A 27,368-nucleotide genomic window follows, 5' to 3' on the forward strand; every position below is an offset into this window, starting at 1 on the left:
AATCATCCCTTTGGAATTACACAAAACCTTATTCAGTCAAATCAAAAGTAGTACAAGATAAAACAATTACAACTTTTACCCATGTAAAGTATTTTTGCAAAGCTTAAAAAAAGAGACTATTGACAGAGTTTCAGCAATTTAAATAAGTAACTTCTGAATGGTGAATTAAAATTTATTCTATGTGAATTCAATATAGAAAGCTTTCAGTGTGAATTCTATGTGAATTCAATATAGAAAGTTTTTAGTATATAGAGTATATATCATACTCTATATACTAATATAATTTTGTAGTTCAGTTCTATGGGACATCAGAATTATTTGTGTATAGGTGTGATTTCTTCTAATAGCTTCTTGTGGACAGAAACTAAATTTTACTCATATTTGCATTCCCCATAGCACCAAGTAAAATGCCCCATGGGTAATCACATATTTTTAAAAAGTGAATTTTCACAAAAAGAGAAAGGAAACAGATTTTTAGAAGTCAAGGGATTCCTGAGAAGGGGAGACACTGCTTGATCTTGGGAGTAGCAAAGTTGAAATGCAAAACAAAAAAAGTACTGCTATGTGGGTTAGCTATCACTAATTCATTCATTCCATACTGTGAGTATTCAACTCAATCTTCTGGAGAACTTCACTATGAAAGTTGACTGGGAATCAGACACAAAGATGAGCAATTAGTCAAAAGGGTGATGTGCTTTACAGTCAACTCTCCTGAGTTTATCTAAGCTAGACAAACACAGAAAGTAAACTGCTTTCAGAAATAATACAAATATTGTACCCAATTTTTCAGATGAAGAAAGACAAAGTGACTCATTAAGCACAAACATATATTACTATGTCCATGGTTCTAATCTAAGAAAGAAATTTCATCTCCCATCTTTTTAAGAGCCACAATCAACTTTAAATATGTTAATATTTAAAATACTCAGTGATGAACCTACAGATCATGAGTCAACAGGACTCAAATCCTTTGTGAAATTAGGTTAAATTATTTAACAATGATAGTAACAGTAACACGGGCTGGCTGGAATAAATGAGAAGGTTGTCATACCTGCATCTCTCGTCTCATAGGGTAGGTCCACTCCTTAAAAATGGAAGGAAAACATAAGAAAAGTAAATAACAATATGAAAAATGTCACCCAATTAAAGATTAAAGATGTGATATACAAGTGTATGGATTTTTTAAAAATACATTATACTTATAGAATGGTCTATAAAAACAGCTGATTCAATTGGCTTCACAAACACCTAAAAATTTAAGTGACAAGAAACAACGATTAAGGTAATTCTTTAAATAACTGGGCTTCCAAAATTATACTTTATAATGGATGGAATAGTTCAATAATTATAAGGATAGGTATTCCAGAAGTTTCTCTCAAAAATGATCCTCTAAATCAGAGATGTCAAATACACTTTTTGTCATTCGTGCCAACTCTAATCAACTGGCAGTAGATAGCTAAAACCCTGTGGAGAAAGACTCAAGGAAGGAAAGAGTGCTGTGGTCATTAAGCAACATCTGCAATGATGAAAGAAGAACAGAATGTGATAAGTATTTATTTGCCATTCCTGATCTAAACTGCCAGATGCTCATCAAACAGCCTTTCCCATATCTCACTTGGGCTTAAGATTCTGTCTAGTTCAAGTTCCTTTACAGATACACTTCACCAAAGTACAGAGTTCATTCTTGGAATGCAGACCAAGATAAAGAAGTTGGAAAATAATGCAAAATGGCAAAAGACAGAAAATATTTTAAAAGAAAAAGAAAAAAGCAATACAGTGAATTGAAATGAAGAATCAAATATAGTACAGATAGTCCTCATTTGTAAATGGACTACATTCCAAAAGTTTCTAGCTTGGTTGCTTAAAACTCAGAATTATAAACAGTAATTAGGTTTCTAAAGTTAAAACTGCAAAAAGTTAAAAAAAAAACTTTGTATTTTGAAATAATTTTAGAATTACAGAAAAGTTGAAAAAATAGTACAAGGAATTCCCTTTACCCTCCATCCAGATTCCCCAGGTCAGAAAAGTATCTTTAACATCTAAGGTAGAAATGTATCTCTGTAATGGAAAGAGAGAATAGTACTCCTACAAAGTCAGCATTTTTTTAAAAATAGAGAAACAAAATACATTTTTCATTTTTAATCTTGAAAACTGGTCTCAGCAATGTAGTAGAAGCAGACTATAAAGCCTGAGAGGGCTTCCCTGGTGGCGCAGTGGTTGAGAGTCCGCCTGTCGATGCAGGGGACACGGGTTCGTGCCCTGCTCCGGGAAGATCCCACATGCCGCGGAGCGGCTGGGCCCGTGAGCCATGGCTGCTGAGCCTGCGCGTCCGGAGCCTGTGCTCCGCAGCGGGAGAGGCCGCAACAGTGAGAGGCCCACATAACGCAAAAAAAAAAAAAAAAAAAAAAAAAATAAAGCCTGAGAAACCACCTATGAAATGACTGTTAAAAAAAATATATATATATATATATATTTTTTTTTTTTTTTTGTGGTACGCGGGCCTCTCACTGTTGCGGCCTCTCCCGCTGCGGAGCACAGGCTCCGGACGCGCAGGCTCAGCAGCCATGGCTCACGGGCCCAGCCGCTCCGCGGCATATGGGATCCTCCTGGACCAGGGCACGAACCCGTGTCCCCTGCATCGGCAGGCAGACTCTCAACCACTGCGCCACCAGGGAAGCCCTGTTAAAATGTATTTTTAAAGGTATCTTTAAATGCATAGCTGAACTAAGAAGTGAGGGAAATCCCCAGAGAGACACACTCATAAACACAAGAAAGCACAAAACCAGCAAGGGTAGTAAGCCCTGAAACAGAGCATACTGAGAAGATCTGCTAGTCTTTTCATGGCCTTATATTTCTTTCTGTTCTTTTAAAATGTAGGTATAAAAGAACTTATAATGAGGTGCTAAAATGCCCAAATCTGAATGTAGAGCTCAATCAATTTTTACAAACATACATACCCATATGATCACCACTCAGATGAAGATTTCCATCATCCCAGAAAGTTCCCTCATTCTTCTCAGTCAATATCTCCTGTTTTCAGAGGTGACCACTGACTTCCATCACTATAGATTTTAGTTTTGTCTGTTCTGGAACTTCATGTAAATGGAATCATACAGCAGTACTATTTTATGTCTGGTTTATCTCACTCAACTTAATGTCCGTGAAATTCATCCATGTTGTTGTGTATGTCAGTAGTTTGTTCCTTTTCACTGCTGTGCAGTATACTATTGTATAAATATTCCACAATTTACTCATTCTCCTGTTGGTGGAGATTTAAGTAGCTTCCAGGTTTTGGCAATTATGAATAAAGGTGCAATGAAAACTCTTTTATATGCTCTTTGGTGAACATATGCATTTATTGCTCTTGGATATATAAGTGGCAATGGAATGACTAAATCACAGAGTAGGCCTATATTTGGCTTTACTAGACACTGTCAAAAGTTTTAGAAGAGCAATTTACACTCCCACCAGGAATGTATGGGAGTTCTAGTTGTTACACATCCTCATGATGGACTTAATTTTAAATGGCATGGCACATGAGACAAAGCCTAGGACCTGCTCAAAGTCAGATCATGACCAAAAAGCTGGGACCCCCAAAGGGCAATACCCTCAATGAAAGATAAAGTGGTAGGAGTGGGGTCTCACTTCATCCCCATAAAAATGAGTACTCTTGCCTTTCCTAGCTTTGGTTCTGAGTAGGTGGTGGTGGTTGTAGTGGGGTGGGGTCTTCCTAACCAATCTGGTCTTCACTAAGGTTTTGCATTAGAATGCAATTATCTTTGTGAGGCCAAGTGAAAATTTAATGTCAAGTGGTCTTGGGTAAAAAGTGTCCATGGGTTCCTGGAAGAAGCAAATGCATTTTCTCTCTGGAGGAACATACCTTAAACCTAGATCAGAAATAATTCAAACAGATAGGTTCCAATGAACTCGCAATATAAAATTCATTTTAAAAAAAAGAGGAAATGAATAACCATGAAAAGCGATACAACTGAATCACAGCCACAAAGATGGCAGATATTAATTACAAGATAGCTAGCTAGTGGGAAGCAGCTGCACAGCATAGGGAGATCAGCTCGGTACTTTGTGACCACCTAGAGGAGTGGGATAGGGAGGGTGGGAGGCAGATGCAAGAGGGAGGAGATATGCGGATATATGTATATGTATAGCTGATTCACTTTGTTATAAAGCAGAAACTAACACACCATTGTAAAGCAATTATACTCCAATAAAGATGTTTAAAAAAAAAAACAATGGGAAATCACAACAGTTTTAAAGGAATGATGATCTTTTTGGAAACCCATCTAAACACAGCTAAATTTCTGCTAACAACTATCCTGTAAAGAGTGCTCTAACCAGTATTTCACAAAACTTGGAAGTAATATTTTTATAGAAGTGACAGGATCATCAAGCTACCATAGCCTGATCACAACAATCATTAACAGCCTTCACTGAAATCTCTGTACTTGAATTTTTTTTTACTTAAGCAAGATTTGGATTGTGATTGGTAGTGCTTTCTATGTGGAGGAACTATGCTGGCTGGTCACCATAACCATGAAAAACTGTTTGCCATTTTATGTATCTCACTGGAAATTAGAAAATTACATTGTTTTATTAGTCAGTTTTTCATGAGTAACTATATGCCCTATTTAATGGTTATTTACAGTTTTGTCTGTCCAGAAAGTATCCTCCATCTTTCATGAAATGCTCCTATGGTTTTGGTGGGAAGGCTACTAATGATAAGCTTCACTCCCCTAGCGCAGAAAGTGAGTATCTGACCTAGACTGGACCCCTCACTGTATTCACCCCTTCCTGGCTCTCTTGACTGATCCAAAGGATAGGCATATGACCTAAATTGGGCCAATCTTCTAGATTTTAAACACTGAAGCTTAGAGAAAGGCACTTTTGTTCCTCAGTGTGTATGCTGTAAGCATATGACCCTCGAGCAACTGATGGCCAAACTCCATACCTGTGCAGAAGCCCAAGAAAAAGAACAGACACTGACAGAAAGTAGAGACAAGCACTAATGAAAGGCAGAGGCAGCTCTGATGCATTATAATACCATCTAGTCAAGTCCCTGAGACCAGCTGCACTCCAAACTTTCTGGATTTAGTTACTTCTTTTCTTTTTTGCTTAAGCTCCTCTGGTTTTTGTCACTTGTAACCGAGAGATAACAAACATCCAGTGCTGTGAAATAAGGAATGAACTGGCTTTCAGTAGATAATATCATTATGTACTAGGTTTAAGCATTACTTCTGTCCGACACAGAAAAGAAGCTATATTCCTCGTAAGATTTTATAGTCTTTGCAAAGATAAGATATATTATTTACACAATAAAAGATTAAATACAAAGTCTGTAAACATTTTAAACTAGAACTATTAAGATTAGAACAGGGAAGAATTGAAGTGTAGTAAAAAGGACAATGAATTAAGAATGAGGAGACCAAGGTCCTCACTTGTGTCTTGTGCTAGGCATATCATTTATTCTTAGTAAGCTACAATTTCTTCACTTTAAAAGTAGGAATGCTCTACATTATTTCTAAGGTGGCTTCCAGTGATGAAATTTCTGAATCATTTTGAGGATATAAAAGCATACTCCTCATTCACATTATTCCATATGAAACAAAGAAAAAAGTGTAAATTCATTTTTAACCTAACCTAAATTCTACTTCTTTTTCCTATTTAAGAGTCTACTCTTAAAACATGAAATTCTCAAGGATTATTATCACAAGCAAAAGATCCACTGCCAATAAAAAACGTGAACCACAAATGAAGACATTCAATAGAATGAATATTTGGTATAAACTGAATGATCTCTTAAAAATAGAGATTTTAGATTTCTTTCTTTCCCGATCCTACTAAAGCATATCTGAATATCATTGTTCTGTTATAATTGAGTCTTCAGAAAAAGTCTAATTTAGTATTCTGCAATACCATAAAGTATTCTAAACTAGGAATAGATGGGAAAAAACTCAGTACAAACGTTAGGGAAGGAAGAAGTAAGGTGGGGTAAAAAGAACCCCAAATTAGAAATCAGGAGAACAAGTTATAAAGAATTTTATTCCCCATATTAACTTCCCTCCAAAGGGCAAGGTTTTGAAGTTTTCTGATTCGAACGAGCTAGCTTTGTGACATTTATTCTGCTGGTCACGGCTTGCCTCAAAAACACCAAAAACCAAACCAAACCAAAACAAACCAACTACTTCGGGGAAACTTTTTGAAGGCACACTTAGCAAGTTCAGGGCCCACGTCTATTCCACACGTGGGGCCGTGTGTCCCACAAGTGAATCGACGACACCAAAGATTACCCCTCAAAAGATTAAAAACATTACCCTCGCATTGCTTTGGCAATAAAAGGGGAACCTTACTCCAAGTAAGGCCTCGACGCCAAACCTGGGGGGAAAGGGCTGTTTTTGCTCATCTCATTGAATTCAGTTGACCAGACCCGGCTCCGGCGCCGGAGACTCAGGAGAAGAGGAACTCAGTGACCGGGGTCTGGGCTGACAGCCCCGGAGTGCGAGGCTCCGCCCCTGGGTCCCGGGACGCCCTCAAGAGGCAACAGGACTCCGGGGAGCCGGAGGCTTCGACGGTTGGGGCCTGGGGTCGCCCCTCGGCTGAGGAGCCACAGGGGGAGGCCTGCGCGTGGCAGTCACTGACAGACTCACCTCGGCGTCTTCTTTGCACTGTGGGAGCGAGGGGAACTCCAGCTTCACGTCCTCCATGGTCCCGGCCCGCGGGCTTGTGGGTGGGGTGGGAGTGGGAGTTGCCCGCCGGCCCGACACTCGGGCTGGCAGTGGCGGTGAAAGGGAGGGAGGGTAGACCGGAGGACTGACGGGGAGGCAGCGGGCTTACAACTAACACACGCAGACTAAAGGGTCCCAGCGACTCCGGCGGCGGCGACGACAGCCGGGAAGAGGAGGGCTGGGCGGCTCGTGCCCGGCCGCCATGCTGCTGCCGCCTCCCTCCCCCGCCGAGTCTCCGCGCCCCTAAGGCCGCCCAGGCTCCCGCACCAACACGAGCCCTACTACCATCTCCCCTCTTTCCACCCCGCCCTCCCCGCGCCGCCCCAGCCAATCCCAGCCCACGCTCGCCTTCGGCCCGCCCCCCGCGGCCGCCAGGTGTCAGAGCGCCGCTGCCCCACCCCTTCGCGAGAGCGCAGACGCGGGGGGGCGGGGCCCTGGAGGCGCCGCGGCGGGAGCTCACCGGGTGTGGAGGAGGCGAGACTGCGGTAGGAGGGAAAGCACGAAGGACGGTCCTGGGAAGAGGAGCGGGATAATACGACTCAGCTCTGCCCTTTCCGGATTGGACGCAAATCCCTTCTTTGGTTGTAAGAACGGGGAAGACATCCTAGCCACCATAAACTGGCATACGAAAGGAAACTATAGTTTTCTCCCCTCTCAGAATCCTGTGCAATCTGGTGAGGTTATAACCCAGAGTAATGAAGAGTTCACCTGAAAATTACGTTATGCCACAGAATGAAACACCATCACTTTTAAGCAAATCGAAACGGTGTACTTTTAAGAATACTTGGGAATATAACAACTAGAAAATATCAAGAAAAAATGGCAAACAGAAAAAATCCTAATAGAAACAATTGATAGCCCACTAATTTGTACATAATACTGAAGGTCTCTTCCTTTAATTCTAAGCTTATTAACACTTCAACGTATTATTAAACTATATGGCTTTCAATATCTTTAAAAGGAGTTTGCGTCAGTTAATACTATATTGTTAATAAAGTTCAGGTATATAATACTTTCTCTGGGTTTAGGGAGATAATGTTATCTCTTTTGTTTTTAAACAGATGAGGAAAATCAAGCTTAGAAGTGGAAGAACCCACACATAAACTTTCAAGATTTGTACACCAACCTGATTCTTTAAAAAAAAACACTACCACCACCACCAAAGTAAAAAAGTGAGAGTCTTTCATTAACTGAATTGCAGATTACATCGGATAAAATAAAAAGGACCACATGGATATCGGACCTAGACCTGACATACTATTACTTTATATAGTCATATTTATGAAATACACTACTAAACATATATAGAAATAGAACTGTTCAATAATTTGAGTATTAGATGGCTAGTTTGAGGGCTCCATTTTCTCTACCTCTATGTAAACAGTTCTCTCCCTTTTAGTTATAAAAAGGCACACATTACTCTGCTAGCAAGTTTTTAATTTGAAGAATGATTGTATTATTACCTGAGTCATATATCATTCATTCTTCAGTGTTTATGAAACTGAAGTTTCTTTTGTTTAACAGCACCTTTAATAATAACATAATCTTAATTGATGCCCAATGATGATTTCCTATTGTAATTTGTTAAAGCTTTAATTACCACATAATATGAGAAAGAATCGTGTATAGGTAACGGAACTTTTGTTCTGAACATTTCTGACATCAACATCCCCTACATCAGATCCTTAGCCTGGTATCCATAGATACCTAGTGTCCATGGGTGAGCTTGGGAAATAATAAATCTCCTAAGTTTTAATATATGCAAAATTGTGTGTATGTATGTGTGAATCTTTCCGAGAAGAGTGTACAAACCTCCTCAAAAGGGAACTATCATTTCACATAAATCAAGAAAACCAAGTCACATTTAAATAGCAAATGTTACTTTTAATCATAATCTAAAAAATGGTTATGGATGCGCATGTACTATTTCAATTAACTATCACACGGATTAATCATAGTAGGTGGAGAATAAATAAAGGCTTTCTTGAAGGAGGAATATATACAGACACACATCTATGTTACATATAACAAGATGCTCTCATGAACACAGAGTATAGGTACTGTTTTAAAATAAAATTCAAAAGTCTACGATCTAAACCCAACTTCATCTTGGTTATTAAATAGTTTAGACCATAGTAAATGTAGTCTCATAAAAGACAAGAATATATGTAGGAGAACTGAATCAAACAGATTTTATTAAACTTTTTAGGATGAGGAAAACAAATGATATAAAATAAGTCATAAGAAATGCTATCTGGTACTACCGTCTCAAACCATTTTCAAGGTTTTACAAAATACACAGCAAATACAAAAAGCTTCAACATACTCTTCTTTTATAACTTCTGCTGCAATAAATGCAACATTAACAAACATACAAATTTCTTCCATACTTCTTAAAAGTAGAATTACTAATTTTTACAATGTTATTCATATACATTTTTATTCATACTCTTTTAATAAGATCATTTTTGCCAATACATAATTTTCCTTAACTTTATTTTTACATTAAGCCAATATCTGTCATGCAGCCATCAAAAATCTTACAGTAAATTACACAGGTTTGTAGTCCAATTTAGACTCTAGCTTCTTAGAATCAGCCACTTTTCTGACTGCTTTCATGAAGTCTTCCTGTACTACAAAATCATGATCAGCACGAATTGCAAACATACCTGTGGAGAATAAAACAACATGACTGCTATATTTAATATGTGAATTATTTATTATAAGAAAACTAAGAGAGAGGGTAGGTGAAATGGGTAAAGGTGGTCAAAAGGTACAAACTCCCACTTAAAAAAATAAATAAGTCCTGGGGATGTAATGTACAGCATAGTGACTATACTTATTAATACTGCACTGTGTATTTGAAAGATGCTGAGTAGATCACAAGAAAAAAATACTTTTCTATGTGTGATGATGGAATGTTAACTAGACTCATTATGGTGATCATTTCATAATATATACAAATACTGAATCATTATGTTGTATACATGAAACTAATATGTCAATTATATCTCAAAAAACTTTAAAGAAAACTAAATAATGTAATATTATTCTATGGAATAAATGTGAAGGAGCTTAGATGTATTACTTCTCAGCCAATAGTTCTAATTTCCTAAAAACCACTACTATTGTTCAATTAATTTCCGTAACTATAGTGAGCACTATTTTCCAACCAAAAGCTAGAAAACAGTGAGACAATTATCTGTATACTTAAATTCCACCTCACACAGTCCCTGTATCCAATGTCATTTTGAAAAAAACAAAACAAAACCCAACTATCAATAACACATACACATTTTAGGCAGAAGTTTCCTAACTCTACAGGCAGCAATCCCCTGGAAGCAGGGGGCACATGTATGGTTTGGGAAAACACAAAACACCTCAGTAATTTTCATAGCTTTTCCTTGTTAATAATCAAAAGCATAGAGAATAGGAATTAAAGAAAGTCAACAAAAATCAGTGTCATCATTCACGTGAGAAAATTTACCTTTTTTATGTACAAATTGGTATTTTATAAGACTTCCATATTCAAATATCACCATTCAGTTTTTGCTTTCAAGTTTTTGACAAGTTACTTGTCAAATACTACTTGGCAAGGAGGTAAAAGGTTTGTGGGTTTTTTTTAAACATTAGTTGTGTCATAGATATGGGTACCAGATTTTGAGACAATCCTAATTGCATGATAAGCTAAAGCTGGTAAGTTATCATTATCTACTAATTAAGTGAATCCTACTACTATTTTCATTGAGGATCTGCTTATACTGAATTTTCACTAACATAAAATGAGTGGGTTGCAATAGAAAATTGCAAGGGTTACTTCCTGTCTTCCCTTTCCTTTCAAGATTTCTACATAAGGAATCTTGGCGATAGTCATTCTATGCCGTCCTCAGAAATCAGGTGAATGGAAATGACTGGTTTTTTTAATAGTGAAGTTTTAAAACCTGTTTAGAAGGCTGTAACTAAATTAGGCAAGTTATTTTTCCAAACCTTGTGCATATTACTGTTTCCAAATCATTATTTAGTGAATGAGTGAATGTGAGATACATTCTAATCCAAAAAGGATGACAATCTCAGGATTTGAATGGAAAAAGACAGCTATAATTGAATCAAGTATATTTTAACTCACAGAAAGATATGTTAACAAAAAAGGTTTGAAGACTAATAAAAAGAAAACTCAAGAATTTCAGTATGTCTCTAGATGAGAAGTTTAAAAAGCTTAAATTGTAATCCACACAGAAGTTATAGTTCTTTATTGGAAATAGCTAAAAATAAACTTTTTAAAAATATGTGGAAAAAGAGAGAATATAATTTAATGGTATCAGCCTTTAAGATTTAGATACTGCTTTTGTTTGGATTCCATCTTCACCAAAGCAAGCTTCTAATAATAATTTGGTCTAGTGTAGATTTTGAAAGGAGAATGTCATAAGTTACCCCTAGTAGTTCAGGCTACTGACTGCTTACCTTTTAATATTTTTGTTTACTAGTAAGTCTTTGTGAGCATGATTTATGTGATTTGTACTGAGAGTTTCTGGACCTGCAGATCTTTGATCCAGATACTGAGTCACAGTATACCCATGAAGATACTCCTATGGAGAAGCCATGTCTGAGCAGCCTCTTTAAACACTGTCTGTTGAATTTACAAGAAATGTTAAAATAAGGCTAATGGTGATATGAAAACAAGAAGAAATCACATATTGTAATACTTAAAAAGTGTTCATATGCAATCTATGAAAGTCAGTGACTATAAAATCTACTGTAGATATTTTTTTAATTTTAAGATTCTGTGTGGAGGACAAAAACTAAATGACCGTATGTATGGTTTTAAAGCCACTTGGTACCAGAAATAAAAATAAAATCACACAATCCACAGAGAAAATTATACTAAAAAACTACTACATTTCCACAAGTTGAATGAACACAAAATTCATAAATCAATCTTTCAAAGGTAACTACTGACAGGCTAGTATCAGAAGGCATGTCATCCATTTTGTAGCAGATACCCCCAGTGCTGGCCCAGTCGGATTTCAGCCACAGGTGTGGCAGATAGCTCTGTACAGTCTCAGACTTACTCCAGGGAGACAGCATGCTATCACTATGCATGTCTTTCCACATTCTACCCTAAGGCATCCATAAGTGCAAAGAAGTTAACATCCCCAAGGGCAAATCTCATCCCATGGAGGAATGGAGGATGACAGCTGGTAAATAAATGTCTAGTCTCCCATATTGCAGCCAGATAATCCTGGAAAGAATTCTGTATGTTTCTCTGAGGTCTCATCAGAATCAAACCCCTCTTGCTTACAACAGTTATTTCAAAGATGCACCCTTATAACAGCTTTCCCTCTTCCCATTTCACTTGCCCTATTCTCTACTTCTTGGAATCAATTTCCCAGAAAATAACAAGCACTCAAATCCTTGCAAAGCTCAGGCTCTGCTTTTGGACAAACCCAAACACATTTTTAGCAAATTAAACAAATCAAAATCAATAGTAAAAACTGTACTTTAAACCCTTACCTGCTTCAGTACAAACATTTCTCAGGTCTGCTCCATTAAAGCCGTCTGAAAGCTTCACAATTGCTTCATAATCTGTTTAGGAAAAATACTGGAAATCAGTTAAAAAATAATAATAGGAGACCTTTTTTGGATTTATTCCCATATAGAAAATTTAACTTAAGAGCTTGCTTCAAATTTAGTCAGCTAAGCATCATCTCTGTTAACATTACACAACATTAACAACTAAAATCAATACTTCTGTTAAGTAAACCAGCACCAAGCAGAAATAAACATACTTCTAAAACTCTAAAACCAAGAAATAGCAAGATCTGAAAGCATCTTAACCTGTTTCTACACAGAGAAACTGTTAAGCGCATGTGAACTTTAGATATGTCAAGCTATGACTCTTATTAAAACTGTAACCAAGTATCTAATTTGAATAAATCTAGAATATTCAAAACCAACTGTAACCACAATGGAATTTAATCACATAAGGCAAATATAAAATATACCAAAAATAGTCTTCAGACATCATTTTATCATACAGAATTTTTAAATGCTAGAGTAAACATTGACTAGCTTTTCTGGTTTCTGTGAAAGCTCCAAGTGTTGAGGTATCAGATCTATGATAACAGTAATAGTTAAGTGACCTTTCTATCCACGTGACAGACGAAATGAAGAGCTGCTGCTGGTTTAAGGTAGCAGTTACGGACTTGATGTAGAATAGCGAGAAGAGACACATAAGCTACTACAATGTGAAAAACTGTGATAAGACACCCTTGTCAGGCAATCTGGAGTATGTCAATCTCTATTTGAAATCACACAGATAATTCATTAATTAGTCTTCATTCAGGTTCAAGTTCATGTAAGCTTCTGGAGAGCAGAAATTCCTAAGGTTAGCACAGCATCTAGCACCTAGCAAGAGCTCAGTATTGGAAGAAGCTGGTAAATTCAGCTCAGTCTTTCCAACTCAAAACTTTCACATGAGTAATGAGAAAGGCAATGGTCAACTATTTGTAATTATTTTGGACCACTAACTTGTAAAAAGTTTTTAAAGTTGCTTAGCAATTATACTAGATGCCTCTAGTCCAGGGGTCAGCAAACTTTCTGTAATGGGCAAGACAGTAAATACTTCAGACTTTGTAGGTCATATGGTCTCTGTCAAAACTACTCATTTCTGCCACTGTAGTGGGAAAGTAGTCATAGACAATATGTAAATGAGTGGGAGTGGTTGTGCTACAACAAAACTTTATTTACAAAAACAGAAAGCATACAGAATTTAGCCCACAGTAGAATACATGGCTCGCTGGCCTTTACACTAGTCCGGTCTCTCACTTCTATAGATAACTATTTTGTAATTTTTCCTCTGTCCTCAAATCTCTAACAGTACTTTCCCATTTTCACTCTTAACTTGCTTTCTATTTCACTGAGAGAATAAATGCATTCAGAAGAAAAATCCTCTAAGTACCTGCCGTATTTAAGAACCTGTCATCATCAGCATCTAATACATGCTGCCTTTCCTCTTATTCTCCTGAGAAGTCTATGCTCATAGACAAAGCCAACCTCTCTTCAAAAATAGCACATTATCAACTTGTATCTCTCTCCTAGATCATTCCCATCAACATAAAAAAAAAGTGTTGTAAGTACATGCATCTTAAAGAAAACCCCAAGTCCTCATCTCCATTTCTGCTGCAGCTCCATTTCTTCTCTTCTCCCCTTCACTAGAGAACTCCTTGAAAGAGGTGTCTAAACTCAATGCCTCATGTCCCCATCTCTCTGATATCCATTTGAACAAGGCTCTCACTCCTACCACTCCAAAGAAATTTCTTTTGATAAGGTCACCAATGATCTTCACATAGTAAATCCAATCTCAGAACTCTTCTTATCAGACCCACTGTCAGCATTTGACAGGAAATTAGTCCCTCCCTATAGTATTTCTTCATTTATTCTCCAGAACACCATCAGGTCCTGGTTAACTCCTATCTCTGTGACTAACCTTCCTCAGTCTCCTTTGATGGTTCTTCCTCTCAACTTTTTTTATGTCCTCTCAACTTCTTAATGCTGGAATTAGCTCCAGTTTTGAATCCCTTCTCTATCAACATTCTCTTCCTTGGAACCATTTTTATGCTGATATTAGCCACATTTATAACTCTAGCACAGACCACCCCAACGAACTATTGATGTACACAGAATTACTAATCAACATCTTTACTTGGCTATCTAACTGGCATCTCAAATTAAATATTGCCAGAATCAAATTCCTCATTCTCCCTTTAAAACCGAATCTTTCCAGTCTTCCCTCGCTTTAATTGATGGCAATTCCATTTGTTCAGTTGCATGAGTAAAAAACCTAAGTCTTCCCTGGTTCTTCTCTTTAGCTCACACCCTACATCTGATTCATTAGCAAGCCCTGTCACCTCTATTTTCAAAATATGTCCAGAATCTCATTATTTTAAAAGATTTTGCTACCACCTTGGACCAAGCCACCATCATCTTTTGCCTGCATTACTGAAATAACCTCCTAATAGATCCTCTTGTCTCTATCCTTGTCCCTCTGGCTACAGCCAGATGATCTATTTAACATAAGTGAATTCTGAAATATTTACAGATGAAATGATAATGACTGGAATTTGCCCTTTTTTTTTTTGTGGTACGCGGGCCTCTCACTGCTGCAGCCCCTCCCGTTGCGGAGCACAGGCTCCGGACGCACAGGCTCAGCGGCCATTGCTCACAGGCCCAGCCGCTCCGCGGCACGTGGGATCCTCCCATACCGGGGCACGAACCGTGTCCCCTGCATCGGCAGGCGAACTCCCAACCACTGCGCCACCAGGGAAGCCCTGGAATTTGCTTTTTAAAAATCCAGAAGGAAGGTAAGAGGTGGGAGAGATTACAGATGAAACAAGATTGGCCAAGGGTTAATTACTGAAGCTGGGGGATGAATTCCTGATAAGATTATACTCATCTCTACTTTTATGTATTTCTAATTTTCTGTAATACAAAGTTAAAAACAATAAAAAGTAAGGTCATATCATTCCTCTGCTCACAATCCAATGGAATCCATTTCACTAAAAACAAAAGCCAAAGTTCCTACACAACGGCCTCAGTAAGGCTCTATACAATCTGATTCCCATTACTTCTATGATTTATTTCACTTGCTACCATCCCAATAACTCTGCCACAGACACCCTGACCTCTATACTGCTCCTGGAATGTTCCATGCACGCACCTACTTCAAGGCCTTCTTACTTGCTGTTCCCTCTGCATGATCTTCCCCCAAATATCCATACTTAGCTCCTTCACCTTTTACGTCACTGCTTAAAAATCACCTTGGTAAGGCGTTCCCTGTGCCTCCTCCTCCCCATCTCTATTCAAAATGTATACATTCGGGCTTCCCTGGTGGCACAGTCGAAAATCTGCACGTAACTCATAGCGGCCCTCCATGTTCATGGTTCTGCATCTGTGGATTCAACCAACCCCAACCAGGTCGTACTATAGCATTTACTAGTTAAAAAAAAAAATCCACGTATAAGTAGACCCACACAGTTCAAACCCATTTTGCTCAAGGGTCAAGTGAATATTTTACTTTCTTCACCTGCCTTTCCTGACAAAAATGTAAGTTATATAAAGGCAGGAATTTATCTGTTTTGTTCATTGCTATATCCTCAGCACTTAGGACAATTCTTAGCATATAGCACATGCTCAATAACTATTAGCTAAATTCAAGACCACATGTTTCCTGAATTTAAAACTAGATTTGGTAGACTATCAGTGATATCCAATAGCATTTTACTTCATTTACCAAATGTAAATATATATAAAATAGGTTATTTACTTACCTATTTCACCATGCTTTGTAATGGGACCTGCATGGATTTTCAATATATCTAACCTTGCTTGTTCGTTTGGTAAATCAATATCTGAAAATAAGAAAATTATAAGAAATTCTTTTGCAGTCAGGTTTTTTGTTTTTTAAATAAAGTAGGGGGTGAGGAGGAGGTAGGGGAAGAGAAATGGACATAGACAAAGAGAAATGGACAGCAGGCACAAAAGCTTAACTTACGTATTTTTCTATCTAATCTGCCTGGACGAAGCAAAGCAGGATCTAGTGTATCTGGTCTGTTTGTAGCCATGATCATTTTAACTCTATGTAGAGTATCAAATCCATCCATTTGATTCAGTAGCTAAGAATATATTTGTGAATATAAATCAAAGGCACATTTTATAAAGCATCCCAACCATTAAAAAAACACATAGCACACACCTTTTATAAAATGACTAAGACCATGAAATGTATTGCTTACAGATACATATGTGATGTGCAGAATGATCGTTTGATGGAATCATATTTTTTTCTCTCTTACATAAAGGGATATATATTCCATTCTAAAAGTTCCAAGATAGATTATTTAATGTTTTTTTTTTGGCCGTGCCTTGCAGTATGCAGGATCTTAGTTCCACGACCAGGGATCGAACCCGTGTCCCCTGCCGGGGAAGAACAGAGTCTTAACCAATCGACTGCCAGGGAAGTCTCCAAGATAGATTATTCAACTATGTACCTTTGTATAGCTATCAGATAGTTTTAATAAATCTGAAGGCATCCATCCAGTCACGAATTATGAAACTAAGTTATGTGGATCTGATTTCCAACATTCGAATTTTTTTGTTACAATTACTTTTAAAATAATGTTTCAAGAGCTTATGGCATGCCAGACATAAAATTTACATCAGGATAACTGGAAACAATGATTTTCTACAAACTTGATAATAAATCCATTAAATATCTTTTCATATAATTCTACTTACACAGAAATACTGAGATACCTAACACTTTTCCTTCAATTCCTAAAGTTTTCTTGAACAAATGTTGAAAAATCTAACTGCATTCAACAAACACTTTAAAACAAAGCTAGCCTGACAATATGTCTATTTCTTCATGCCAATATGTCTAACATACCCTAAGTGTTAGCTAACAACATATCAGGTACATGAATAAAACTAGTATCTGCGTTTTAAAAAAATACCTCAATTTAAGGCTTCTAATAGACTCTACAACTAATTTTAAAATACTGTCTTTTCTGAGCAATTTATAAAAAACAATTTTCAAACATCCCTACTGAGACAGTAGTTGACAATGCATTACCTATGCTACCTATCTATTCATAGGAGTTGGAAAATGTGTTTGGAATCTTGCCATCACTTTCACAGAATGTGGAGTGGGAAAAGACTTTAATATACATTTCAATATCCCATCATCCATCTTCAATAATCAAAACTATTTTAGTTTCCTTTCATTCTCAGCAATAAAGAGAGGAAAGTATTAGTAATTTTTAGAGCAGCCTCATACATAGTTACAATTCATTTATTGCCACTAGTTTAAATATATTTGTCACTCATAAAATATCTGAATAAAACGAACACAAAATCACATTCACAATGTAGGTACAATATATAATTTTTTAAATGGCCAGTCTGCTCAAAAAATGTAGAACGGTACAGCTGTAACTCGCATGAAATTTTGTAGATATCCCTATTATTTTCTAGTACTCACTTTCTTACTAGAGATTGTGGTAAAGAAAAGTGTTCATTCCTGTCAATACTGTACTTTCAAATTTCATACTTAAATGCATTCTTCATTTAAACCATTATCCATATTTTGACCTTCAAATATCCAATGTTCACTTCTTCACTTTATAAACATTGATTTCTTTACAAACAGGCTTTACCAAATATTACCTCCATTAAAGTTCTCTGAATCTCTCTATCAGCTGAAGTACCCTCAGAAAACCGACGACCACCTAAAATAATGATGTGGAAACTCATATGCATTACTCCTTTCCTCTTTAAGCATCATTTAAGAAAATATGAAAATGATAGTATCTGGGGTTTAAAACATTAAGATGAAAATAAATTAACAAGAATTACACTGACAAAATTAGAATTGATTTTGGTATGTTTATCATTTTCTCAGTGTTAAAGGTTATTTATTGAGAGTGGTTAAATTTTCTTAAGAATTTTTTTAAAGTAACATTCAATTCATTTTGCTACTTCACACAAATTGCAGTTAGAGGTGAAAAGAGAGGGAAAAAGTTCTTTTAGATTAAAAGAATATTCCTAACAGTTCAAGAAAAGTTTAAAATAAATTTTAAGAAGTGTTATTCTTACCAATAGCATCTATTTCATCCATAAAAATGATGCATGGCTGATGGTCCCTGGCATAATTAAACATTTCTCGGATCAAACGAGCACTTTCACCAATGTACTTGTCTACAATAGAACTAGATACAACCTGATTAAAGGAAAAACATTATGGTAAACATAGGAAAATTCAAATAAAATTTATTTTCAATAGCTACAAAAAGAATATTCCCTTTACCTTTAAGAAATTGCAATCCAACTGGCTAGCAACGGCTCGTGCCAAGAGTGTTTTTCCTGTACCTAGGAATGATAAATGAAGTCCTAATTAAATGGAAAGTAAAACAAATTTTCAAAAGCCTTTAAGAATGTAATCCTTTGAATAGTAAATTTTGCAAAATGTAAGCTAAGTCTTAAATAAAAGCATTTAAAATCATTTAAAATCCCAAAGCACTTCCACTCAATATTAAAATTTTAAATTTTATTCAAAATATCCCTTCTAATTTTATTTTAAGCAAACTGAATACATAACTTTAGAAATATATCAAAGCCAACTTACAAAGAGACTGTGATGGAAACTTGCACATTCAAATACATTGGGCTATACTGAACACTGAGTGGACCTTTGCCTACATATGATATTGTAATGTCAAGTATTTGTTATTTGGAAATTACTGATTCAGTGGGTTATGAAAATCTTCCAAATACTGGCATTTTCCATTATATAATATTAAAAAGTCACATTTGTTAATACCATCTCCGATCTCATCCTGTCTTATATTAACAAATACATTGGAAAGATGTCAAGCTCATAGTACCAGAGGTAAAGTTTTCAAAAACTCAATTTTCGTTTGAAAGCTCAAGTTTTATCACTGGCTACAGATGGTGCCAGTTGTTTACTTTAACATGACTGGCTAACTTCATTCATTTTTCAAAAAAAATGTGTGCAGGGACTTCCCTGGTGGCACAGTGCTTAAGAATCCGCCTGCCAATGCAGGGGACATGGGTTTGATCCCTGGTCCAGGAAGATCTCACATGCCATGGAGCAACTAAACCGTGCGCCACAACTACTGAGCCTGGGCTCTAGAGCCCCTGCTCTGCAACAAGAGAAGCCACTGCAATGAGAAGCCTGCACACAGCAACGAAGTGTAGCCCCTGCTCGCCGCAACTGGAGAATGCCCACGCACAGCAATGAAGATCCAACACGGCCATAAATAAATAAATAAATAATAAATTAAAAAAAAAAAATGTGTGCAAGGTAACCAATAACCAGTCTGATAACTGACTGTAAATTATCCTTTCAAGTAAAAATGGCATTCTGTGAAAAGCAGCTAATACAGCAGGCAACTCAAATAATCACACAAATGCTTTTCCTGGAGATATCTTATTCAGTATGCAACAGAAGTACTTTATATGTATTTTCCATTTCATCACAGAATACAACACATATTCAAGGATCAAAAGTTAATATTTTTAATGCTTTAGCAAGGACATTTTAAAGTGAAACTGACATCTTTTTTAAAAAATACTGCAAATGTGAGTGGCCCCGAACACAATGACTACTATACCATTTTGTGCCACTGACTTAATTGATTCATACTATGGCATGAGTAGCTTTACCCTCATTGCTTTGCACCATCAGCACAGATGTTAGTTGCTTTTTTCTTTTTCACTGTGTTGACATCTTAGTATTACAAGAGTAATTCTGACCTTGCAGAATCCCTGAAAGTGTCTCTGGGACACCCAGAGGTCTGTGAACCACACAAGACCATTGCTTAGAATCACATGGCATGTTTAGATATATATACCCTATGAAGCACAAGAGGACTAAGCAAGACTAAGAAAACAGTAGACACACATCCCCAATCCCTTCCTTACTCTGAACAGAATGGAGGCTGGAATTGTCACGTTAATTATCTCCATCTCATTTTTTTACTCCTTCATTCATTCATTCGCTCATAGTGGGGCAGACAAGATTTAATACCAACCTGGTGGTCCATATAACAAACAGCCTTTTGGAGGTATTATTCCTACACGTTGGAATAATTCTGGGTTTGTAAGAGGTAATTCTATTACCTAGAAAAGAAGTTGCATGTTTCTTAAAACGTTAGTAAAGATTTTGATGTACTTTCAAATATTTTAAGTAAACTATCAGCAGATTTACATACATACATCATAATTCGTAATAGATCTAGAATTCAGTGCTATGTAAAACCATTTATATTAGAGGTTTTTCTTCAGATAGATGTAAGATATCTCTTAAATCTAAAAATCTTAAAATATTTTTTAAATTAATTAATTAAAAAGCATGTGGTACTTTGAACTATTTATTATTTAACACACTTGCTAAAATAACCACACACTTGACTAGAGTGATGTTTGCACGGGCATATAATCTGTCAAACACATTTGAACTGTACATTTAAAAAACATGAATTTTACTGAAGGTAAATTATGCCTCAACGAAACAATTAACACTACAAAAAATCAGTTAAGCAAAAAAACAAAAAGATTACACTGGTGTGCTTCTGAATACAACAAAAAGTAATTATAAAATGGGGAACTTTGGTAAGATATAACTGCCACTAAGAGAAATGGTACGTAAAATGTTCTTATGTTGGCATTTTGTCATAGTAGTCTTTAAAAAAAACATAAATTCTGCTCTCAATGTTCTAAGACTGATTCAAAGAAAGAAAAGTGGAGAACAGCAAAAGTGAGGATTTGACTGCCCAGTTTAAACTCTTTACTTGAGAGATAAACCTCTACTGAATAACTCTGTCCATAAGGTATGATTAAGACACGCCAAAATTGTGAGAAATTAATATTCGCAATTGTCTGCAGATGTATACTGCATGTCCTTGGTGTGTGTGCGTGTGTCTGTGTGTGTGTGTGAGAGAGGTTCATTCTGCTCCTATGGCTGATGCAGCAAATCGCTGTAAAATATTTCACTGTTTCATGAAGCACTTGTTCTTCCTCTTTTCATTAACTATAATGTGAAAAGAATAGGCTTTTATTTATGCTTAGGCCAATGCTTCTGCAAGTATGGTTGAAAAAAAAAAACAACTTGGTTTCATAATCACCTGGAATGCTTGTTTAAACGCTAATTCCTGTGCCCCACCCCCAAGCCACTGCATCAAAACCATGCAGAGGGCCTAGGAATCTGTATCTTTAATAAGAGTTCCAGAAAATTTAAAGTGCTGGAGTTTGAAAACTACTGGTTTAGGGCTTAAATCAGATAATGTAAGCCATTCTAATTAATCAAATTCATTCCTGAGTATTTCCATCCTAAATTAAGATGAAATCAATACAACAATGTAATTTGCTTAAAAGAGAATTGTTAAGAAGCTATCTGTGTTGTAAAGCAAGGCAACCCTGATTTGATTCTTCATGTAAGAACTTAAAGTTTAAGCCACGCTAAAGCCAGTATTTTTCTTAAATGACAGCAAACAGCTTTATCAAAATAAAATATTTAAGGCACAGATAACTTACTCTATTTAAGGGCAATAGGAAATCAATGAGGTTATGGGAAAAACTACATTACACACACTATCCAAATGTGCTCTGACCCAACTAAACTACTAAGATAAACAAAATACCAGATGGTATGGGCAGTGGATTACATCCATTATTCTTAGCTTTTTTTCCTTCTTGGTCATAAAAAGAGCAGGATTTTTCAAACACCAAATTATCTCCAAATTTAACAAAAACCCATAATTTTCATAGCTAGAGATTCAGTGCTTTTCTTCTCTTGTCAAAAATATTATATATATAATATTCAGTAAACACTATTTGGACAAAGTGATTTTACATCCTCTTTCTCCCTTCAGGCATTTTAAAACCCGTACTACTTCTTAGTAAGTTCAGAGAATAAAGCACACACTACCAACCTCTCGTAACTCCCGAATCTGTTCTGACAAACCTCCGATCTCAGAATAAGAAACATTCCCGGGGTCCTCATGCGACATGTTGTAAACCAGTGGGTCCACCTCTCTTGGCAAATACCTGTAATGATAAGGTGTGTATTTTTCTTTTAAAAGATGTATTTTCTCTCAGCCTACAAATAGAGTATAAATGACTTGCTTATGCAAGCACCTGTAGGTGATCTTGGAAAATCATGCTGGGACTTCCCTGGTGGCACAGTGGTTAAGAATCCGCCTGCCAATGCAGGGGACACGGGTTCGAGCCCTGGTCTGGAAGATCCCACATGCCATGGAGCAGCTAAGCCCGTGCACCACAACTACTGTGCCTGCGCTCTAGAGACTGCAAGCCACAACTACGGAGCCCGCGTGCCACAACTACTGAAGCCCACGTGCCTAGAGCCTGTGCTCCACAACAAGAGAAGCCACCGCAACGAGAAGCTCGTGCACCGCAACAAAGAGTAGCCCCCGCTCACTGCAACTAGAGAAAGCCCATGCATAGCAATGAAGACCCAATGCAGCCAAATAAATAAATTTATTATTTTTTTAAAAAAACATGTTTAAATTAATTTGAAATTAGGAAAAGCGGAAAAGTGGCAAAATATTCAGTGATCTCAAGAAGCATATATTTTGGATAAAATCTTCCCTCCGTGAAAATGAGACGTAAACTAAATAGTACAAGAAACCTACCTCATGATAGTTAGTGTAGTCATATCCAAAGCAACTCTTGTTCCTGGCTTCAGCTTACTTTTGTCAAGCTAATTGTGTAAAACAAAAGGTGTTACACAAACACTTGAAAAGGGGAATAACACTCTAACAAGAGCAGAGTTAGAAGCCAAATAATCATTTTTACCCTTCGGAGAGAACACTAAGATTAGATTATAAACACCATGCCCAAGGGAAGGGTTTATAAAAAGTAGTAATTCAAAGTTATTTCCTTCTGCTCCTTAAAAGAGTGCCCTTTTGTGCAATCTCAGTGTGAAATGAGAAATCACTAATATATAAAGTCTGAGGTGGCAACAACCTTGTTTTTGAAGAAGGAACTGACTGCAATATTTTACTTTCAAAGGCTCACTATTTAATATAGTTTTGCTCATTATTTTGACTTAGGCACTGTAGTACAGTGACTTTGGCAATTGGTACCAAAGCATTTATACAGAAATCCCTTAATGAACATTTGGAGGGGAAGGAAAGGAAAGCATCTTAAAGGTATGTCCATTAGATTTATTTTAAAAACTATAGTTTTGGGAAGTATGTGTTATGTGATCATAGGAGATAAGGGGGATATGCACTCTATTTCCCCTTAGAGATTTTTTATTAAAATTCTAAAGAACAAACAAAAAAAACCCAGCATTCATTCTTTTGCTACATGCCAGACACTATGGTAAATATATTACTGTACATATTAAGTTGAATCATACTAAACAATTTATTGGCGTATTTAACTTATTTGGATAGAAGTGGAGATAATCTATCCAAATAGATTCAAATCACACTCAGGCTGTTACTTGTCAAAAATAAAGTTATTTTTCGAAAAAACTATAATTTTTTAGTTTTTTCGAAAAGTGCAACAAAAAAAATAATAAACTGCTTGCCAATACAACTTCAGAATCATACAAATTACTGACCACTTTTCACAGGATTTTGCAAACAGCGCTCAGTTTAGGATTTAGTGCCAATTAAAATGAAGTGAAGATATACTAAATACTAGGTTTAATATAATGGATTAAACTAAGAATAATTGTCAGGTACAGTAGTCTTCCCCTTATCCACATTTTCAGTTACCTGAAAATATTAAATGAAAAATTCCAGAAATAAACTAATCCTAAGTTTTAAATTTCATGCTGTTCTGAGTAGCGTGATGAAAGCTCTGTCCTTGGGACATGAATCATCCCTTTGTCCAGCGTAGTAGCCCTCTCGCTTATCAGATCCACTGTCCTGCTGATTGAAGTACTTGTGGTCAAATAATCCTTATTTTACTTAATAATGGCCCCAAAGCACAATGGTAGTGATGCTGGCCATTCAGATATGGCAAAGAGAAGCCACAGACCGCTTCCTAATGAAACGGGGAAAGTTCTCGACTTAATAAGGAAATAAAAATCATATGCTGAGGTTGCTATAATCTAGAGTAAGAACAAATCCTCTATCCATGCAATTGTGAAGAAGAAAAAAGAAACCTGTGCTAGTTTTGCTGTCACGCCTCAAACTGCAAAAGTTATGGCGACAGGGCATGACAAGTGCTGAGTTAAGATGGAAAAGGCATTAAATTTGTACAAGATATTTTGAGACCACATTCACATGACTTTTGTAACAGCATATTTTTTTAATAATTGCTCTATTTTATTAATCTCTTTCTGTGCATAATTTTTAAATTAAACTTTATCATAGGTATGTATGTAGAGGAAAAAACATAGCATATATAAGGTTTGGTATATGCCCAGGTTTCAGGCATCCACTGGGGGTCTTGGAACATACACCCCACGGATAACAAGGGACCACTGTACTTGAAAATGAGCTTAAATAGAGATGAATATGAAGCTATTTCAACATTTACATCTATAGGGGATATATACTCTGGCTTTTCTAATATTTTCCAGTTTTCAAATACTCTCTTGCCCCTCATACAACCACAAAATATCTTAGAAATGCCAACTTTTGGCATCCAGAGGGCCCTGAAAGGGACATAAATATCCTGTCGGATTAGGCAACTGAAATTTTGATTTAGAAAATGTCATCCCACTTACATGCTAGGCAAAATCTTAAGACTGAATTTAGTCCCTAGGAAAAATTCAATTCTGTAGCCATGTCATATCAATGTTTTAAAACCTGAACCTGACATAACAAATATTCAGTTTAGAAAGCTCTTCCAATGAGTTTATAAGAATTCACTAAAGACGCTTTCTAAAGAATAGGGTAGTACATAAATTGGCTTCAGAGGCTACTAAATGATCCAAAGCCATTTGTTGGTGATTTCTGATGACTGCAAGATAAAATCTGGAGTTATTTCAATTTGCCGATTCTAATTTAAATGAACTCATACAAAATAATTTAGCCTCTAGTAAAGACTATAAGTAATATTTTTGAATGTTTAAATATAAAATGTAATTTATAAGGTCTAATACTTTTAAGACCTCTTCAAAAAAAGACACTAAAATAAAATAATCTGAGATTCTTTCACTTCTGAAATTCTTTGATTTCTCAGTGTGTAGAGCTGACTGAGGCAATGCAATAGAGCAGAAAAGTAGAGACTACCGGGAGTCAAACCCATGGTCTGAGTTCAGGCTTTGCTAATAATTAGCTATATCTGAACAAGTCACCTTTGGGAGTTATGGGCATAATGCCTGACCTGCTTACCTTGAGAATTAAATACCTTACATGAAAGCACTTTTGTCAATTATAAAGCACTATAGAAATGTAAAATGTTACCTGTCGACGACAACCCACAACATATCTTGGCCCATTTGTAGCTTTAACAATGACTAGAGGAAGAAAATGAAAAAACAAATTGAAAAATATAAAGTAAAAAATAAATATATCCACATTGATGGCAGATTGAGTTTTATTTCTGTTCTCCAAAAGACAAGAATTGAAAGACAACTTAAGTCTATGCAAGAATATCATCTACCTTCATTACAGTCATTAAAATAATAAGCATTTCAAAAGTTGGTGGTGGGAGGGAGGGGAGTCTGCTCTTTTTTTCTTTACTAACAATCTAATACACTTACATTTTTCTTCAGTTAATTGCTTAAGTACTTCACCAACAATCTAAGAAAGAAAGAAAAAAAAAGCATTACTTTTTGCCAAGAGCTAAAAAAACAAATCACCATCACCCTCTACACCCCAAACTCCATTACCTACCTGCCCAACACTTTGTAAGGCCTTCAGATCATTTTCAGACTTTTCATACTGCTTGGTAAGTTCTTTTAATTGTTCCCTTACTGAAAAATATAATTTGAACATTTTAAATTAAATAATCTTAGCGAGTTTAAGTCACTAAGTCTCACTTTATTTAAGTTTATTTAAGTCTATTTCACTTTACGTGTATTTTATATCCACTATATCAAACCAGAAAAAACATAATGCCATTTGCAGATGACATGTTTCAAAACGAAATGTTACAGAGAAAGCACCATGTTTTTATTTTCTTTATCAGGAACACTTACTTGTTTGAGCACATATTAGGTTACATTCATAACAGATATTGACATTCTGACACTTCCGGATTTGAGATTACAAACCCGAATGATAAAAGTTAGACCCTTCCTCACTTCACCTACCCACATGAACTGTTACTCTTTGGCTTTCTAACCTAAATAAAGCGCCACAGAATTATACAGTTAAGGTCTTCCTTCATTATTTAAACCATTCAGGTTTGTCAGTGACGGTGCACTAAGAAAAATTAGAAGTACTCTTTTGGTTCAGGAGTAAGGGAAAATTGTGTGCCTGACAGAGTACAATTCAAAACACGAGGAAAAAAGAAGAGGACTATGATTGACCGATGGACACTTCTCTCTTAAACTCCGCGTTCGGCTTTCCATTCCACTAACAAGCCAAATACCCGAGTCTCGTCTCTTGCTTGAGCTTCTTTGACTTAAGTCTCTTTCCGCCTCCGGGTCCCGGGACTCCACCAACGCCGCACTCCTTGCACCTTAACCTGGAAACATCCCTGTGACCCACTTCTTCCCCACTCCCCTCTGGTCATCTTCCAATTCCATCTCAGAACTGGGGATGTTCTCTCTGTCACCTGGACCAGACTGGGCCATTTTCACGCCCGAAGAGGCTCGGCTTCCGAAGCTATAGGCGGGGATGACAAAGCGCCTTGTCTCCAGACTGAGGCCTTCTCTCCTCGGGGCTCGGTTGCCGAGCTCGGCCAAAGGCCTCCGCTTTGTCAGAGACGGGAGAGGGTCCGGGCACGAGATTATGTGGAAAGAAAGGTGCACTCACACTCCTTGAGACGGCCGTCGATCTCCTTGTGCTCCAGCAGCTTCTTGCGGTAGTCCTGAAGCGCCTTATCTCTAGGGTCCGCCATGATGAGAAGCCGCCGCTCATAGGGGATGCCGGGAATGGCCATGGCCGTCCGGGCGGGGGA

The 27,368-nt window shown here is 36.8% G+C and overlaps 2 protein-coding genes across 3 annotated transcripts in view; both read right to left on the minus strand.

The window, feature by feature from the left end:
* Positions 1-6,991, minus strand: part of STYX (serine/threonine/tyrosine interacting protein) — a 28,312-nt gene extending 21,321 nt beyond the window's left edge. Inside the window, exons 1-2 of the mRNA XM_065872170.1 lie at positions 6,663-6,991; positions 1,052-1,084 (exon numbers count right to left, since the gene is read on the minus strand). Of these exons, the coding sequence (XP_065728242.1) occupies positions 1,052-1,084; positions 6,663-6,719 (90 nt within the window). The 5' untranslated portion in view covers positions 6,720-6,991. The remainder of the gene's footprint in view (positions 1-1,051; positions 1,085-6,662) is intronic.
* A 1,916-nt stretch (positions 6,992-8,907) lies between these two features.
* On the minus strand, positions 8,908-27,350 carry PSMC6 (proteasome 26S subunit, ATPase 6). 2 transcript variants are annotated; one of them, XM_065901423.1, is made up of 14 exons: positions 27,224-27,350; positions 26,138-26,217; positions 26,005-26,044; positions 25,706-25,758; positions 22,970-23,037; positions 22,250-22,364; positions 20,351-20,438; positions 18,604-18,665; positions 18,393-18,516; positions 17,964-18,025; positions 16,291-16,411; positions 16,067-16,147; positions 12,252-12,323; positions 8,908-9,409 (listed from the first exon to the last, which is right to left on the minus strand). In XM_065901423.1, exons 1-14 carry the CDS (start codon positions 27,348-27,350, stop codon positions 9,291-9,293), a joined length of 1,212 nt encoding a protein of 403 aa, XP_065757495.1. In that variant the 3' UTR covers positions 8,908-9,290. The 2 variants fall into 2 exon arrangements, with proteins under 2 accessions (XP_065757495.1, XP_065757497.1); XM_065901425.1 differs by lacking the exons at positions 18,393-18,516; positions 18,604-18,665 and having other exon boundaries at positions 27,224-27,321.
* Between the last annotated feature and the right edge of the window lie 18 nt (positions 27,351-27,368).

The sequence above is a fragment of the Phocoena phocoena genome, chromosome 2, assembly GCF_963924675.1.
Source record: "Phocoena phocoena chromosome 2, mPhoPho1.1, whole genome shotgun sequence".
In the NCBI taxonomy this organism is placed as follows: domain Eukaryota; kingdom Metazoa; phylum Chordata; class Mammalia; order Artiodactyla; family Phocoenidae; genus Phocoena; species Phocoena phocoena.

Bases quoted from the DNA above. Each gene is read 5' to 3' on its own strand.
- PSMC6 (XM_065901423.1), bottom strand. From the start codon at position 27,350: ATGGCCATTCCCGGCATCCCCTATGAGCGGCGGCTTCTCATCATGGCG. The intron at 22,365-22,969 runs GTAGGTTTCTTG...TTATCATTACAG, and splicing joins ACTACACTAACTATCATGAG to GTATTTGCCAAGAGAGGTGG. The intron at 20,439-22,249 runs GTTGGTAGTGTG...CTTCTTTTCTAG, and splicing joins AGATTCGGGAGTTACGAGAG to GTAATAGAATTACCTCTTAC.